This window comes from Rhineura floridana, chromosome 17, assembly GCF_030035675.1.
Source record: "Rhineura floridana isolate rRhiFlo1 chromosome 17, rRhiFlo1.hap2, whole genome shotgun sequence".
Lineage (NCBI taxonomy): Eukaryota > Metazoa > Chordata > Lepidosauria > Squamata > Rhineuridae > Rhineura > Rhineura floridana.
In genome coordinates this window covers 30,500,222-30,518,582 of record NC_084496.1, presented here as the reverse complement: position 1 = coordinate 30,518,582, position 18,361 = coordinate 30,500,222, and the positions used below count along the sequence as shown (strand labels likewise).

General features: G+C 48.4%; 1 protein-coding gene across 2 annotated transcripts in view; it reads left to right on the top strand.

Annotated features, from left to right (window-relative positions):
* Positions 1-604: 604 nt before the first annotated feature.
* Positions 605-18,361, top strand: part of FBXL18 (F-box and leucine rich repeat protein 18) — a 34,987-nt gene continuing 17,230 nt past the window's right edge. The window contains exons 1-5 of one of the 2 annotated variants that reach the window (XM_061599645.1): positions 605-846; positions 3,119-3,319; positions 4,297-5,846; positions 7,852-8,070; positions 12,334-13,836. In XM_061599645.1, coding sequence (XP_061455629.1) covers positions 829-846; positions 3,119-3,319; positions 4,297-5,846; positions 7,852-8,070; positions 12,334-12,367 — 2,022 coding nt within the window. In that variant the 5' untranslated portion in view covers positions 605-828 and the 3' untranslated portion in view covers positions 12,368-13,836. Of the gene's footprint in view, positions 847-3,118; positions 3,320-4,296; positions 5,847-7,851; positions 8,071-12,333; positions 13,837-18,361 lie in introns of those variants that run through there. The other variant, XM_061599644.1, reaches the window with a different exon arrangement.

Below are 18,361 nucleotides of genomic sequence, written 5' to 3'. Positions count from 1 at the left end.
AAATGCAATTACCATAAATGCCAGATCACATATATGAAACCCTGCAACCATTTGGGGCTCCAGCAGTGCAGGTTTGCTGAAAGCCCCATCGCCTTTGGTAGGTTAGGGCAGGGATGAGGAACCGTGGTCCTCCAAATGTTACTGCACTACGATTCCCACCAGCCCCAGCCAGCAAAGATCAGGGATGATGGGAACTGTAGTCCAAGAACATGGGGGAGGCACAGGGTGTTCGACCAGGCCTGGAAGTCCTGGGTTCAGATCCTCACTCAGCATGAACCTCACTAGGTGACTTGAGGCCAGTCATCGTCTCGACTCAGCGTAATCTACCACACAGGGTTGTTGCGAGGATAAAATGGGGAGGCGGAAGGGTGGGCGCCACTGGAGCTCTTTGGAAGAAAGGTGAGATGTAAATATAGACAACAAATGACTCGTGTTTCGGACTGCGGCCCTAACAGGGCGGATGTAGCCCCCCACTCTTTGCTGCCAGCGCCACTCCCAAGATGGCAGCCGGGAAACCATGGCTGACATGGAATGACGAGCCCAGAACCTAATTCGATTCCCTCGCAAGGAGGCAGGCGGGAGTATAAAACCACAGCAGGGCCGCCCCCGCCGCCGCCGCGAGGGCAGGAAAAAGAGCCGGCGCGCAGGAGGGCGCCGCCGCCATCTGCCTCTCCCAAAATGGCGCCGCCGCCGCCGCCGGAACGCGAAGGGAGGGAGGAAGTGAGGTCAAAGAGCGCGCCGGAAGCCCTCCGCTTCTGAGCCGGTTGGGAGGCTTTGTGGAGAAGCGCCTGCAGCTGGCGCAGGAGCGCTCTCGGAGGCCTGCAGACCATGGCCTGCCCCGGAGAGGTAAACAGCCGCGGTTTCCACGGCAACCAGGGCCTCCGCGCCCTGTCCCTTTCACAGCCCCCCGTTCGCAACCGCGTGTCCATGGCAACGCCTCCAGCCACCTTCACTCCCACCCCCGGACTGTGCCTCACCTCGCCTCATGGGTGTCGACCGTCTGAAGCAGCCGCATCCCGTGTCAGGGGCAGCGTTCCTTTGCTCGCCCCGCGGCGTCTGCCCTACTGCTTGGCGGAGAGGGGCTTCCCACCGGAGAGCGCTCGGGATGAAGCCTGGGCCGCCGCCGCCTCCAGGCGAAGCCGGCGCTTCAGAGTCGCCTCCCGAGGGGAGCCTCCCTTACACAGTGTGTTGCGTTCACTTGTTCAATGCTCATCGCTCTTCCCGTGTCAAACCGAACCAAAAATAACAAGAGTGGCCCAAACAGCAGATAACGTTCATCTCGCGTTACGGAGTGGCCGCCACTGCAGCGCGAGGCTGCGGAGTTCATAAGCGCGTGAGAGGGTCGCCGGGCCTTAACCCGGTGCCCAAAGCAAAGGCAGCGTTGGCGCCAGCTGGGCATCTCGCCTAGGACTGCCTTCCCTGACCGGCACTAGGTTTCCGATAGGAGCGGCTGGTCTGCAGCCCCCCTGGACGTCGTTGGGCTCCCCTCTGCTGCAGCTGGCATAGCCAGTGGGCATCGCGGGCGGTGGGGGTGGGAGTTGCGGTCCAGCAGCATCTGGAGGCGCGCCACAGGTTCCCCACCCCTGCCCTAAGGCCTCAAGCGGAGGCTTCCCCTGCTCTGCTACCCGAGGGCCTTCTAACTGGAGATGCAAGGGCTGCAGACTTCTCCGTCACTGTCTGAGTTACGTGACTCTCCTCCCCTGCCCTCTCCCAGCATTGTTATTTGACATCCTTGAAGTAGAGATGCTGCCTGTACACTTGTCCATCACCCTCTACTCAAATGCTAGCAAGTTTTCCCATTGTAATAGGAGACCAATTTTCTTCTCTCCTCCTCCCCATCCCCCGTCTTGCTTATATTTCATTAATCATTCTCTTCATCCACTGCTGCGGTCTTGCCCCAACTTCCTTTCCTGTTGCTTCTCTGTAACCCTCTAAAACAGTTCCTAGCTTTTGTTGTCGTGTAAATTTGTATATATATTAGCAGAGTAACTCAGCGGGTGTGAAATGTGTGTGTGCCAGTGTGTGCATTTACCTAAGAAAGCAGGCTTTTACCTTGTATTGAGATCAATGAGACTTAAGACTTAGTAAAATAAGAAAAGCTACTTTATTTACAGAAATACATAGTAGATAGAAAGGCATACCTAGTTCTAACTAACTAACTAAGTTGGAGGCGCAACACCCAGGTTTGGGAGCTGCTCCCATGGCTCAGGAGAGAGAGAGCCGAGACAAAGGTGTCTCCTCTCTTGGACAGTTGAAGAAGAGAAGAGAGGAAAGGGTGGAAGGAAGAGGGGCAGATAAGCTTCCCTCAGATGTATCAGTCTAGCGACAGAAGTCAGAGCATCCCAGGTAAAGGTAATCAAGCCTATCCATCTGGAGGACCCTGACTCTATCTCCCTTCTGGAACACAAACAAAACAACAAAACAGGAGTTGCTCTTGCCTCACTTCCAACAGCCTTTCCCCTCCCCCAGCCTTTGGGCCCTTTCCTTCTGTCTATGTTGCCCCTCCACACAGCAGGCCCTCACTTCCATAGCCCACCGTTCCTCACAGGCCCAGCTGAAAGTGCTTCAAGCCAGGTGCATTTTCCTATCGGGCTGGAGGACACAATACCTAAGTGCTCAGGGCTAGTTCACATGTGCCTGTGTGACATTTGACATCTCGAGGCCTGATAGCTCACAGTAGACATGTGATCTTTGCTCCCTGGAGAAGTCTTGTGCTCCATTCACATGTGGAAGATGACGTTCCTTGATGGTCTTTGTAATTATTCACTGAGCCATAAGTCACCACATAGTACAATGGAGAAAACTTAAATTCCAAGACATTGTTTGCACTCTGTAGTCATCTGGTAATAAAATGTGCATGATTGTGAGCAAGGCTCTAGTGTTTTCTCCATGCTTCCCATATTGCTCTTTTCTCATTTATAATCTTTACTCATCTTTTCCTCTGTCTTCCCCAAATGTTCCTTGTTTTTTGTTAACTGGCTTGTAAGTTTCTTCTCTGGAAAACCCATCACAGTATTTGCTGTCCTTCAACTGTATTCGCTTCCCCTACAATCACCATAACCCCCCCCCTTTTCTACCTTTTTGAGTTCTTTTGCCTTCTCTCAATTTATCTTTTCAGGAAGTGACAAACAAGGAGAGCGGGGAGGAGAGCAACACCATGAACTTAATGGAGTTCTCGGATGAGATCCTTTTGCACATCTTGAGATACACTCCAGTGTCAGACCTTGTCTTGAATGTCCGAAGCGTCTGCCGGAAACTTTCCATCCTTAGTCTGGACAAAAGCCTCACTCACACTGTGACCCTTCATAAGGACTATCAGGTGAGGAAGAGTCTTGAGGGGAAATCGCAGGATGTGGATGGAGCTGGGAGACTTGGTGTTTTCTGGGATAATGGGCTTTATGTAAGGGTTCAGTCCTTAGTGTAGATCAGGGTGGGTTGGAGATAGGAGAATAGTATTTTAAGTGAAAAGCACTACAGTAGGGCCCCGCTTATACGGCGGGTTCCGTTCCGGACCCCTCCGTAAAGCGGAAAATGCTATAAAGTGGAACCCCATTGACTTTAATGGGCCGCGTCGTGCGAAAACGGCGCAAAACATCGCAAAAGAGAAAAAATAGCTTTTATATTAAAAACGAAAGCCGCCGCATCAGTGGAATGCCTTAAAGTGCAACGCCATAAAGCGGGGCCCTACTGTATAATGAAAGTGCTTCCTGGGTTTAGTGTGGGAAAATTTTGGCCTCTAACAGGGTGGGGAATTTTATAGTACTTGCCAGCCACTGTGGGCATTTCCTCCTGGCAGAGAGAGTGAGAAAACATGCGCTAACCTGCCACCTGCAGGGTTGTCTTTACCTCCACCATCAGTCCCTTCCCCAAACTCCCTTTCTCTCTGGCTGTTCCTTCAGTCTGAGGGAGAGGATGCTCCCTGACAAGCCTCAGTGCCCCAAACACCACAACACCATCATACTACCTTCTGCAGCAAGGGTGGGGAACCTTTGGCCCTCAAGGTGTTGCTAAACTACAGTTCTTGTCAGCTCCAGTAAGCATGGTCAATGGCTAGGGATGATGGGAGTTGTATTTTAGCAGCATCAGGAGAGCCAAAGATTCCCCACCACTGTTCTACAAGATGATCTGGCCTTCCCAGCTGAAGTCACTGGAAGCCCCCCTCCCAGCTTCAAAGGAGAGGACCTTTTAGAGGAAGAGGTCTCTGGGTTATATTTCCTTTCATGTTGGAAGCGTTGCTGCAATCTAGACTTCTTTTAAAGACTGCTAAAGTGTTTTTTGTTTGCCTATTCCATGCAGGTTGACAAACACAAGGTGAAGCAGCTCATGAGAGAGATTGGAAAAGAGATTCAGGAGCTGAACATGAGTGGTTGCTATTGGTTGCCTGGCTCCACCATTGACCAAGTGACCCGCTGCAAGAGCCTGGTGAAGCTGAACTTGTCCGGCTGCCACCTCACCTCCCTCCGCCTCTCAAAGATGCTGTCTGCCTTGCAGTACCTTCGCTCACTGGCAATCGATGTGAACCCAGGCTTTGATGCCTCCCACTTAAGTAGCGAATGCAAAGCCACGCTGAGTCGCGTGTTAGAGCTCAAGCAGACACTGTATACACCCTCCTATGGGGTGGTCCCTTGCTGCATCAGCCTTGAGAAGCTACTCCTGTACTTTGAGATCCTTGACAGATCGCGGGAGGGTTTAATTATTTCTGGCCAGCTGATGGTGGGCGAGAGCAATGTGCCCCACTACCAGAATCTTCGGGTCTTCTATGCTAGGCTGGCTCCTGGGCCAGTCAACCAGGAGGTGGTGAGGTTGTACTTGGCGGTGCTGAGTGATCGGACTCCAGAGAAACTTCATGCCTTCCTCATTTCTGCCCCTGGTGGGTTTGCACAGAGTTGTGCTGTTAAAAACCTTTTGGACTCCATGGCCAGGAATGTGACATTAGATGCCTTGCAGCTCCCCAGATCTTGGATGAACGGCTCCAGTCTCCTTCAGCAATTGAAGTTCAGCAACCCTTTCTACTTTAGTTTCAGTCGCTGCAGTTTATCTGGTGGCCAACTTGTCCAGAGGGTCCTTAATGGTGGCAGAGACCTCCTCAGCTTAGTTAGCCTGAACCTGAGCGGCTGCATCCACTGCCTGTCTCCAGACTCCTTGCTGCGGAAAGCGGAAGATGATATTGACAGCAGCATTGTGGAAACCCTTGTCGCCTCATGCTGCAACCTGAGGCACCTGAACCTCTCGGCCGCCCACCATCACAGCTCGGAAGGCTTGGGAAAGCATTTGTGCCAGCTTCTCGCTCAGCTGAAGTGCCTCCTCTCATTGGCCTTGCCCGTTTGCTCCATTGCAGAAGTTAGCATGGTGCCTGCAGATAAGCCCTCTGTGCAGCCAGTGACTAACGTGACCTCCCAAAATTTTGGAAAGAAAGTCCGGATTGGGGTGCAGACTTACCCCAGGAACTGCCTAGAGCAAGGGAATTCCAAACACCAGAGCTCTGTGTTTTGGAATCTCTTGGGAAGCCTTCCATTCCTGGAGCAGTTGGAGTTGATTGGGTCCAGCTTTTCCTCAGCTATGCCAAGGAACGAGCCAGCCATTCGGAATGCGCTGCCTCCCTGCAGCCGGGCGCAGCACGTGGGGGATGCCGAAGTGGCAGCCATTGGCCAGCTGGCCTTTCTGCAGACCCTCACGTTGGCCCAGTTACCCAATATCCTCACGGGCTCTGGGCTTATTAACATTGGGGCCCAGTGCCTACATCTGCAGTCTCTTTCACTCGCCAACCTGGGCATGATGGGCAAAGTAATGTACATGTCAGCCCTTGTAGACATGCTGAAGCACTGCAAATGCCTGCGAGATCTCAGGTGAGGGCCCCACATGTGGCTTTTCCTAATTTGGGCAATAGTTTATAAATGGGTCGGCTCCTGAATTAGACCAGCATCATTGCTTTTGTATCCCACTGCATGTCTGGAAGCTAGAGCTTTGCTTCTTCCGGAGAAATTAGATTGTGGTGGATCATTTTGGTTTTCAGCTGGTGATACCATGTACCCAGACCAAGGAGGACTCTTCCTCTAGCAGCAGCAGCAGCAGCAGCAACACACTTCTATTTAAGCTTCCAAAGGGGCAGAGGGCCTGTGACTCTGTGGTCGGTAGGATGCTTCCATGTAGAAGTTCCTCAGTTCATTTCTTGGCATCTTCAGTTAAAAGGTTCTTAGGCAACAGTGCTACAGTGACCTCTGCCTGACACCCTGGAAAACCACTGCTAGTCAGAGGAATCAATATGGGCTAGATCATAGGTGAAGGACCTCTGGGCCTCCAGATGTTGTTGCACGCCAACTCCTGCCAGCCCAAGTCAGCATGGCCAGTTGTCGATAGAGATGTAGCCCAACAACACCTGGAGGGCCAACTGCGTTCTTCAAACCTGGGCCAGGTAGACCAATTGTATAAGTATAAAGTAGTTTCATATGTCTGTACATCAAGGGGGGAAATTAGAAAAGGAAGCTGACAGAAGAAAAGAGGAAGCAATAAACATATACTGTTAAATTTACAGTCAAACTAAGAGGCTGTCAACTCATGGATGAATTTGTAGTTGATCAATCAGTTGGTTTAAATGCTGATGAATTTGTCTTATTACCAACATCTCAGAGTGGAGAAATAGCCTTAAAATAGCCTCAGGCCCTTTGATAAAAATTGGTCCCTACTGAGTAATACACCAAAGGGCCAATTGCCTTAGCATCCTCAACAGGAAAATACATTTTTGATACAAAACAGAATATTTTCAAAGGGACTTCTTGGTGATGATGGGGGAATGTCTCTGTCTGATAAAGGTTTTTATAACTATGAGAGGAAGAACCAAACAGCAGTATTGTCAGGGCAAAAACAGTATTTTCCAAGGATGATTAAAGTGACGATGTCACCTGGTGGACTGGATGGTGTATTGCAAAATAGTTTATTTTTTCAACCACTTGTTTTTTGTTGGGAATAACGTCAGTGTCTTCTTTCTGCCCTGGAGACCTTTGCTAGCTAAAGTATTGCTTCGATCATGGAGCACATCCCTGATGGTTTGCAATCTCTGAGTGGGGCATTACTGCAAGTGAAACCTCTTTATTTAGCACTCCCCATGTCAGGCATTCATCCCCCCTCCAATCTCTGTCCGTTTCCACGGCACTTACACAGGGAATTCTTTCTTTGCTTTCCTCTTCTTCTCTTTGAATCTCAGTGGAGCAGATGGAAGCTCATCAGTGGCATCAGAGGCATGGCACTGAGTAGAACCAAAGTTACTGGTCTACACACACATGAATTCTTACCCTGTGGTGTGCAGATGTCCTGAAAGAGGTAGGAAGAGAGAACCCCAAACAGATCATTTTCTGCATAAACTGACCCTGCTCATCCCAGGCAACTGGAAAAAATAGCCATTTCCAAGCTATCAGAGCACTGAGCGTATGCTGGACTGTCCAGGCTTATCTCAGCTTGCCCTGCAAATGGAAGCTTAGAATCTTAGGGCATTGCCACAGATTGCACCTGCCCAAAAGCCACAAAAAGGAGGAAATGTCCCAAGGAGACAGGAGAAAATGCTTAAACACTTTGAGCTGTGCTTTTCGTTGGGGAATTGTCTCTTCTTTAAAATCCACGTTAGTTAACTTTCCACACAAAGATAACTTCAGTGATCTCAGCTGAAAGCAGGCAGGGAGTGTCTCGAAAGCTGTGTGCCAGGCTCCACTCTCTGCTAGAAGCAGGGACCCCCCTCCCCTGCCCTTTCTGGCTTTGCAGGCCCTTCACCTCCTTGTAGCACCATCAAAGCACCATGTTTCCTTTTTTTTCAAAGAATCGGACGCGTGTCATTTGGTTGTCCCTCGTTTTGTCTTGCAGGCTAGAGCAGCCGTACTTCCATGCCAGTGCCCAGTTCTTCCAGGCCCTGAGCCACTGTTCCTCCCTCCAGCGCCTTTGCATCATCTCCCGAAGCGGGACACTGCAGTCGGAAGCTGTGATGGCATTCATGGCTACTTGCCTTGAGGTTATCATGTGCCACATGTTTACCGGGGAGCCTCTCACCGTCTGCAAGAACCTACAGCAGTCCCTGACACTGAGGTGAGTGCAGGCAGGAGATACGTTCCGTGTTCTTCCCCTTCCCCACCCTTTCATTCTGTGCTGTTAATATGGGCAGTTACATACTTTTAAGGCCAAAACAGGGATATGCAGGTCCTCTCTCCTTGGCTGTGACAGTGTGGCTTGGCTTGGGATGCAAGGGGAAGAAATATGAGGGAGGAAGCGCTGTGGCTTTCTTTTCTGAGTGAATTAAGTGAGGGCAAAAGTATGTCCTCATTGTCTTACCCTGAACTACTCTCACATGTGCTAAGCGGGTGCTGTGGCATCGCTTCTGCCATCAGGGCCTCCTTTGTCTTCCGAGCTTGGTGGGGCAGCTGAGAACCTCCAACGGGTTTGTGGGAAGGTGAACAGAAAGAACAGTGTTGTGGGCCTGATTCCACCTTCAGGCTGCAGTTGACTATCTCTTGCAGCCTCCCCCAAGATGGTGCCCTCCAGACTAGCCCCTGGGACTGATGGAAGCTGTAGTCCAAAACAGCTGGAAGGCGTCAACTTGGGACAGGCTGATCTCTTGACTAAATGGTATGGGATATTTTTCAAGATAGCTGTAAATGTGCAACATTACAGCTGGAAATATTTGAATTTTACTTTATTCTAAGAAACAAGCAACTTTCTAGTTCTTGTGACAAAGAGAAAGTTTGAAAACATCCCTGAGTGTCTAGCATCAGCGTAAGGATGAGATACCACCACAGGAGATCATATAGTGTTGGGCTTTTTATGCTATGGTAGATAATAATAATAATAATAATAATAATAATACACTTTATTTCGACCCCGCCCTTTTTCCAATAGGACTCAGAGCAGCTTACAACTAAAAACAACACCATTAAAACATACAGAGTATATTATTAAAAAAGAATTAAACTATGAGAAAAATTAAAACCATAAAATATAGGTTAAAAACAGCGGACAATTTAAAATAATAAAATCATATAATGTAATCACCAAACCTATGACACTTAATCCTGGTCGTTCTCTATCCCAAATGCCCGTTGAAATAAAACAGTCTTTACTTGTCGCCGGAAAGACGGCAAGGAGGGAGCTGATCGCACCTCACTCGGAAGGGAGTTCCACAGCCTAGGGGTGGCCACCGAAAAGGCTCAGAATGTCTCAGAATGCTGCCTAATTTCCTGTCTCCCTGCTTTTATGTTTGCTTCTATGACATGATGCCACCTCTTCTTTTCTTTCTCTGATCCTTACAAGAAACTCTTGTGAATTGTGTCAGCAAATCTGAAGTCACAATAAATTGCATATCATCTGTGTGATTTACTGGGTAGAAAGTGTTTACCTGACAGATAACCCAATTTGAGATCTTGCTGACTGTGGTGGTCTTGGGCAGAAAGTGCGCCCTTTTATTCACAAGTTGGTTATCCTGCAACAGTGTTCTGAGGTGATTAGAGGGAGGGTGTGATACAGATTTAACCAATAAAAATTCTAATGTATTTGTTTTAGTTGTCCTGACTGAAATAAGTTCACATTTAATAAATGCAGCCCAGCTATCACCAAAAACAAGCCAAGAGGTGCAATTAAGCTGAGGTGAGAACTGCCCCCTTCTTGAATAACTAAATGAAAAGTTACCATTGTTCACAATGGAATTGACTCTAAAGTAAGGGTATATAGAAGCCTTCTCCAACATGGTGTCCTTCAAATGGCAACTCCCATCAGTCCTTGCCAGTCCTGCTGTCCAAGTATGTCTGGAGTTGAAACATCTGGAGGGCACCAGGTTGTGGAAGGCTGGAGTATTGGATTGTATCCTTGGTCTCCCAGTAGTTGAGTTCTGGATGCATTTACGTGAGTCAATGTTGTATGTGCTCTTTTGCCCTTTCCCTCCATTTCTCTATTTGTATATATAGTTAAAGTTTTATAAGGAAACTACACCAGAAATTACAAGCATTTTGGATTTAATTCCTGCTCATCCCAGGGGCAGAACAGAGGCCGTGAGGCAGGGCAGGCCGCTGGGTGAGGTAGTGAGTTTGCAGCCTTGGCAGAGACTCTAGGACTAGGGCTATGCCTCGATTTAAATAGACATTTTTGTTGTTTAGTTGTATGAGTTTTGTCATTTAATGGATAAATTAATGAAATTTGCATACTTTTGCATATTAAAAAAAGCTAATATTTGTAAAGGATAAAGCACGCTGTAGCAGTAAACCTATTCATACTTACCTGGGAATAAGCCTCACTGAACTCAGTGGGACCTGCTTCTCTGTAGACATGCGTAGGATTGTGCTGTCACTTTTTAGATTGGGGTGGGGAACCTTTGGCCCTCCATATGCTGTTGGGTCTGATGGGAGATGGAGTCCTGCATGGCCAGTGGTCAGGGATGATGGGAGATGGAGGGCCATCAGTTCCCCATCCCTGCTTTAGATGATGCACGCATGTATCACAGAAGAAATTATCTTAGGGGAAGCATTCTCATTTGAGGTAGCACTTACCTTCTGGTTTTATAAGTACAGAATTATGTAAAACTCTACCCAGTTAATTGAAGGTGACCTTTTAAGTGATTTACAGATTCATGGCTGAAACGTTGCAGCCCTAATAAGCTTCACCTTCACCTGAGAGTCTCAGGACTGAAACCACTCTTGCAGCATAGTTAGCAGACTAACAGCATAATCCCATATGCATCTACTCAGAAGTAAGTGCTATTGAGTTCAATAGGACTTACTCCAAGGTAAGTGTGTATAAGATTGGAGCAGGGAACCAGGAAGACCTTCCCCCAAGTCCTCCCTCTGCCATGAACTCAGTCAGTGGCCCTCCACGTTGGCAAAATTGGAGTGATGAGAGTATTGATTTAATTCCTGCCTTTCGACCTGAACCCCTTTGGCCTTTTATCCTTAGTACTCCAGTTATGCCAACTTACCTTTCCCGGTAGTTGTAGGTCAGGGTGTGGCACTCCAGTTGTTGATATACTTACATGTTTATTTATTAAATTTATATCTCGCCCTTCCTCCCAGAAGGATCCCAGGACAGCAAACAAAAACACTAAAAAAACACTCTTAAGACAACTTAAAAAGATAATACTTTTAAACATATTGAAACAAAATGTCTTTAAAAACATATTAAAACAAAGCATCTTAAGAAGCAATTCCAGCACAGATGCAGACTGGGATAAGGTCTCTACTTAACAGGGTTGTTGAAAGAGGAAGGTCTTCAGTAGGCGCCGAAAAGACAACAGAGATGGCGCCTGTCTAATATTTAAGGGGAGGGGATTCCAAAGGGGAGGTGCCACTACACTAAAGGTCTGCTTCCTGTGTTGTGCGGAACGGACCTCCTGATGAGATGGCATCTGCAGGAGGCCCTCACCTGCAAAGTGCAGCGATTGGCTGGGTATATAAAGGATAAGACGGTCTTTCAGGTATCCTGGTCCCAAGCTGCATAGGGCTTTGTGCACCAAAACCAGAGCCTGCAGCTCCTACCACTCCCAGTCAGCATTGGCAGATAATGCTCCAACATCTGAAACCATCCAACACCTTCTGTCGTTCAGTAACATCTTCTTGTTTGTCTTGGTCTACTCCATTAGCATCAGACTTGGAGTCACTGAAAATGCTTTTCTCCAATATGTGTAATGTGAAATTGAATTCTAGAGCATCTCATAGATCAGGTTACAGGTAATGCAGGGTTCTGCAGCTCAACAAGGCATAGCTAGGCACGGCTACTAAGCAAAGATGTTGTTGCAGCAACTTAACACGCCTCAGATTGCTCACACCTGTGCAGCCACCGCTGCATCCTTGCTGATGGGAGAGGAGGAGACTCATGGGCTAGGTCTTCTCAAGTCCTTTCCTCTGGCTGCGCCTCCTGCTCCCCCACCCCACCCCGGGAGGCGAGGTCAAAGGCAGCTCAGGGGCAGAGGGAGTCAGGAGGGGTGGCAGTGAGAGGTTTGGGGCCTGACACGGTCTCTTTGGCAGCCACTGATGCCTCTGGGGCGGGTCTGTCACTGGCCAGGCTACTGAAGTCCTCCTCAGTTTCAGGCCCCTCCCTTTGCAGACCGCTGGGGCCCTCCCCTGGATCCCAGTCCTCCTCCTCCTCCTCCTGGTTGCTCTGCCAGGAATTCTCTATGGACCCCATGACATCATTGAAGAATTACTTTGGTAATGAATGTGCAATGCTTTGAATGGCTAAGAAAAGTGCTGTATAAATATGAAACAGTAAGATTACCCCCAGATGAACTGTGGGGTGCCTTAATCAACTTTAAGCAAGAAACTCTGTCTCTGCAACGGTTTTTTTACTCCTGTGTCACTTTTGGCATTGCAGCAGTTGGGAGACCAGCCAAGACATGGACTGTTAAACTCCCCATGATGTCACTGGATTGTTTTCAACAGAACCCCCTCCTGCGTGTTAATTGAATTCATATATGGGGATTTTTCTCCCTGTAAGAACCAGAAATTCTTTCTCTAGTCTTCTCATTCTTTGCCTGTCCAATATCGCGGAACAGCACTGATCTAAACTCTTAATATCCTTTTTCCTGTGCTGTCTTACGCTGTCTGTCAAGCAGATTGCAGCTGTTTTCCTCCATCTCATACAGACTTGTATTCTCTTTCTGTTTTCCTATCTTGTGTGTGTGTATTCACAACACCAATACAAACAACGTAATACTTTCCCTGTTAGCCTTACTTTATTTCCCTTCTCACAATTTAATGATAATATTAAATAAAGACTGGGGGTAGGGTGGGGGAAGCTGAACAGCTCTGTTAGATCAAACAAATCCGTCTAATCCAGTGTCCTGTCCTTCAGATACAGCCAGCCAGATGTTTCTAGAGCAGTGTTTCTCAACTGGTGTGCCTCCAGATGTTGTTGGACCACAATTCCCATCTTTCCTGACCATTGGCAGTGCTGGCTGAGGCTGATGGGAGTTGTGGTCCAACAACATCTGGAGGCACCCTGGTTGAGAAACACTGTTATAGAGAGCTCTAGAGTTACTGAAGTGATGGTGATAACTGTCTTCATGTTTGTTTGCTCTTCAGAGGCTTCGTTGTCATTGTCATCGTTGATACTAATTGCAATATCAATTCTCCATTTCTTGGGTAGCCAAAACAACAACACCCATTCACAAGAGGGAAACTTGGGGGAACCCCGAGGTTTGCAAAAGTGCTAAAAATCTTTATGGGAAAAACCCCTAAGGAGGGGGAATGACTAAATTGCCACCTTCCTTATGGTCCTTCATCTGTTTAGCATCTGAGGCCTTACTCCAGATTTCTTAGCCACATGAGACATATCTGGCAGCTACCAGGAGCAGTGCCTCTTTTGTAGTGGCCTGCACCTTGTAGGATGCTGGTGAGATCCATCAGACCTTTCTGCTTTTAGGCAGCCAAATAATACATGATTCTTTAGGGGACCATTTGGCTGAGTCTTTATTATGTTAATACTGCTCCCAATAGCTGTTTTATGGATTGTTTTCCTTTATTGGGCAACTTTTTAATTGTCTTTTTCTGTTAATGCTGTTAGGGATTGTTTTATATTGTGGACTTGCATTCTTTTATATATTGTATGATGTTTTTAATTTATAAGCTGCCTTGAATTTTTTTTTTAAGGCAGGGTATAAGCACTTTAAATAAATTAAACAACAAAACACCTCAATGAGGACTGGTCACGCTCTGTGTCTGTGGAGTGCTGCTTGGCTGGGGGCAGGAATGGAAAACCGTACAGTAATTAAACTGGGTATTCTGGAAGATGGAATGTTTGAGCAGAACCACGTTGACTATAACATTTCATTGCAGTTTCTTTTTGTAGTGCCTTACTTAAACTTTCATGGATAATAAATCCATTCTCTGTGAACCTTTTATTCCTTTTTTTAAAAAAGCCATGTATGATAGCAATCTGTCACCACATCTTGTGGTATAGAATTCTGTAGACTGATGATGGATTCTGTATTTCTTCGTTGGGTGATCCCGAGTTCTATTATGAGGGAAGAGAAGAAATGTTTAAGAGCGTGAGAACAGCCCGGCTGCTGGTTCATACCAAAGGCCCATCCAGTCTAGCATTCTGTTTCCACAGTGGTCAGCAAGATGCCGATTGGAGGCCAGTAAGCAAGCAGGACATGAGCGCAACAAGACCCTCCCCCCATGCTCCCAGGCCCCTGGTACTCTGGGGCATAGTTTCTTCATCCACTCTCTCCAGGCTGTTCATAATTGTATGAACCTCTGTCAAGTTCTTTCTTCAGTCCATATTTTTCTAAGATGTAGGTAACAACTCACTGAGAAACTAGGAGTAGTTTTAGATTTTAACCTGCCTCTGTGGCTTCCCATCCCCCATACGCCTAGTACTTTTTTTTTATGGGGGTCATTCATTTTGAGAGCACCTGCTTTTGCTTATTGATTCTGTGGCAACTACCATAATCCTGCATAACATTGTTACTGGTGGCCATGGATCTGGTTTTGATGCCATGGAAGACTGCAACTTCAAGTGGCAGAGAAAACAGCAGGAGCCGATTTGCACAAGAGGTGCAGAGATCCTTGCCCCCACAATCAAATTATGGCTGGCAATAAGTTAGGCAGAAAAACAGTACGTGATCTGTAAGTAAAAACCTAAGCTCGCTCTTGGCTCCTTTGGGTATGTGGTGTCATTCAGCTGGCTTTTAATATCCCCTCTTTTCTCTGCTGCACCAATGGGTAAAATAAGATCTAGATTTTGCAGTTGATGATTGAATTTTAACCAGCTTCCACAGTGGCCCTCCTTTTATGGTGGTGGTGAGGAGGCAAACATGCCTCCAAATTCACCCCAGCTACACGGCTAAAGAATGGAGCAGAATAGGCTACTATTCCTGAATGCAGGGGCTATCAGAAAGCAGAATATGGTGAGCAAAGAAGAATGGTGTCATGTGAAAAGGTTTACTTAATAAAGGTCATAAAAAGCCCTAAGCATTTCAGCAAGAAATCTTCATCAAGTGGACAGTGAAATTAAGACATTTATTTTATCTATTGAACTTGTCTCTAGAAGGCTCTTTCTTGAAAAAAATGTTTGACTTTGGGAACATCTGAGGCCCTCTGGTTGTTGCTGGACTCCCACCTCCCAGCAGCCAGCATGGCCAATGGTTAGGGATGAGGGGAGTTGGGAGTCCAACAGCAACTGGAGGTTTCCGGTTTCCCAACCCTGGGATAAGATCGTTTCCCTCATACTCCTGCAAGGAAGAAGTACTAAAGGCTTGCTACATCTCCTAAAATGAAAGTGGAAATCCAGAGAGCGAGCCTGGTCTACATCAAAGGTGATGGTGGTCGGGCGCCTGCCTGCACCTACAGGCCTGGCCTCCTATGTGTGATCCATGGCCACACTGGCTCTTCGATGCCTTTAAAGTGGGCTTGGATGAGTCCATGTGGAATAAAGGTATCACTGGCTACTAGTCATGATGGTGACATGCCAGCTCTAGGACTATAGGGAGTTCAGTGGGCCACTTAACTTAACACCGCTGACTCTGGCTTTCAGCAGTTCTCTGGGGTTTCCGGCAGGCCCCTTTCCCAGCCCTATCTGAGATAACCAGCGTTTTAGACTGTCCGGAACACAAGAAGAAGCTTATGCCCGGCGTGGACTCTTTGTCCTGCAAACCCTTGAGCCTTCTGCCTGGCAGCAACTCCTCAGGGATTCGGGCAGCAGAGAGGGGTCCTTTCCATCACTTGCTGCTTGACCCTTTTAACTGGACATGCTGCCAGGGGTCGAGGCAGGCCCTCCTGCGTGCAAAGCAGCTGCTCTCCCTCTTTTGCCCGCAAGGGCGGTAGTGTGTCCTTGAATGACAGCTGCTAGGCGTCGTGCAGTAGGGAAGGGCATTGCTTGCTTCCCAGAGGCATCTGGCTGGCCATTGTGTGAAGCAGGATAATGGCTAGATGGGCCTTTGGTCCGATCTGGAAGGGCTCCTGTGATGGTCGTCGGGCTGAGCCCTGACCGAGTGCCAGACACGGAGTCCTCGAAGGATGAACTGGACTCTTCACAGGTCAAGGACCTTGAGGAGCAGGTAGGGACTCCTGGAACCAGTGCTGAGGAGTTTCTTGAAGGGCCTTTTGGTGGGAGGAGACTGGCTGAGGAATCGTTGGAGCTGTCAGAGGAGGAGGGGGAGCCACCCCTTGGTCCTCAAGAACACCAGCGCCAAAAGGTCCAGGCTGAAGTCAAGAGCATCTACAGACCCAGAGCAGGGGTTCTACGGATGAGTAAGCCATTCCTGGAACTCCTTTACTGCCAGCAGCTGGAACTAGTGGCTAGGAGGCCACAGTATACAAGCCCCCCCCCTTTTGAACTTCTCAGTTGCTGGAAACAACACAGGTCAGGCTCCTTGTTCTAGTTCCCCTTCCTTGGCGACTCCTTGTGATACTGATCGTGAACCGTTTCCTGTCCTTGCTTCTGATCCTGTTTTGGACCTAGAGGAGTTCTCTCTCTGTGCTAGACCTTTGCTTGTTGAGGCTGCACTGCACTTTGAACCCCTGCTGTGGAGCTTGGGAAAAGGCTTTTGCCTCCTTGGACTGAGACCTGCCCCCTGAGGATACCTCCTGGAGCGTAACTCTGATATGTCGAGTGAGGGTGTCACAGACCCCCATTGCACCCTACCAGCTGATTTGCAGCAGAGGGAGAGAGGAGGGCCTGCACTGGCCACTGAGAGTGTAGCCTGACCCCAAACCTCTGTCTGTCTCCTAGAAGCAGGCAGGGTTTTATTAGCAGCCTTTCCATTAATTGCCCCCTAGATGGAGCTGTGGCTTCATGTTAAAAGCTCTGTAGTGTATCTCCCCTCCCCCACCCCAAAATGCTGCAGGGTAAGTATTTTTCACCACTGCCAGCCCCTTCCAATGATTTGTGTTACCACGTTTTTGCATGATCTGTTGGGGAGTGCAGGCGCTTAGGAAGAGAGCCCTCTCTCTCCCCCACTGCACTCCCCAAACCTGCTGGGAAGAGGAGGGTGACGTTAAAATAAATGTTTGTGTTAGCAGGTATCCTCCCTCCCATACCTGTTTTTTCCAACATAAGCGTAAATGGAAGCATTTGCACTGCTCTGCAGACGCTAGTCTTTTCAAGGGCAGCAGAGGGAGCACTTGCCGGAGCAAACTAGTTACACCCGTAGGCAATTAGCAAACTCGTGTGTGTGTGTGTGTGTTTAAAAAGCAGCTGACGCAGGAGAATGTCAAATGCGCGTCAGAGAAGCGGAAAGGCGAATGCTGAGACCGTGAGCAGAATCAGCCACGCCCATGACAGCCTTGGTTTGATTTAGCCATCTGATCTTATTATGTAGACTTGGGCTTCATTCAGCCACAGCAGAAAGGGTGGCAGCAGCTAGGGCATGACAACGCCTCTCACTCTGCGTCACTTAGTCTGTTGTAAATTGCAGTAGATTGCAGGGAGCGGAGAGGAGGGCTGGGACTTGCTGTTGACAAGCAGGCAAGAGTACGAAGTGGGGGGAGGTGCTGTGGGGCTTGGGAAAAGGGTGGGGGATGGCGCAGAGTGGGATAGAAGAGCCGTGGATAACATTTTTGTCTGGAAACGATTCATAGGCCGCCTTTAAGACCAAGCTCTCTCAAGGGGGGTTCCATCATAAAATATTAAAACACAATGTAATATAATCTAAATTATTGTGCAACAATAAAACCATCAATAACAACACACCCCTGTTCCCCCTGCCCCAGAAAAACCCTAAAATACAATACATATCCATGAATACAGACCCTCAGCAGCAGGTTGAGGCAATACAAAAATAGAGCACCTTTTAAAGTTTGGGGGAAGGTAAGCAAGAAGGGGTCCCATTTGGTCCAGCATCTTGCTTTCCACAGTGGCCAGCCAGATGCCCCTTGGCAGCCCAGAGGCTGGCACTGGCCCTCCCTTTCTGGTGCTCCCCAGGAGATGGCATTCAGCGCCATCCTGCCGCCAAGTATGGCAGTTCCACTTGGCCATCATTGCAAAGAGCGGCTGACAGCCCTCTCCTCTTCTGCCAATTCGTCTAATCCTATTTTAATGACATTTAAGACAGGTGCCAATGCCACCTCTTGTGGCAGTGTGTTCCACAGTCTAAAGTGCACGCTGCGGGAAGGAGGACTTCCTTTTGCCTGTCTTGAACTTGTTCCTAGTCAGTTTTCACTGGATGCCTCTAGTATTAGCTCAGTGGCAGAGCGCCTGCTTTTCATGCAGAAGGTTCCTGGTTCAATCCCTGGTGTCTCCAGGCAGGGCTGGGAAGGACCCTCTGAAATCCTGGCAAACTACTGCCAGTCAGTGTAGACAAGACTGGTGTCGGGACTAGTGGTTTGACTCAGTACAAGGCGGCTTCCTTTGTTCCCGAGAGAGAGGGGGGAAAACCTCTTGCCACTTCCCCCACACC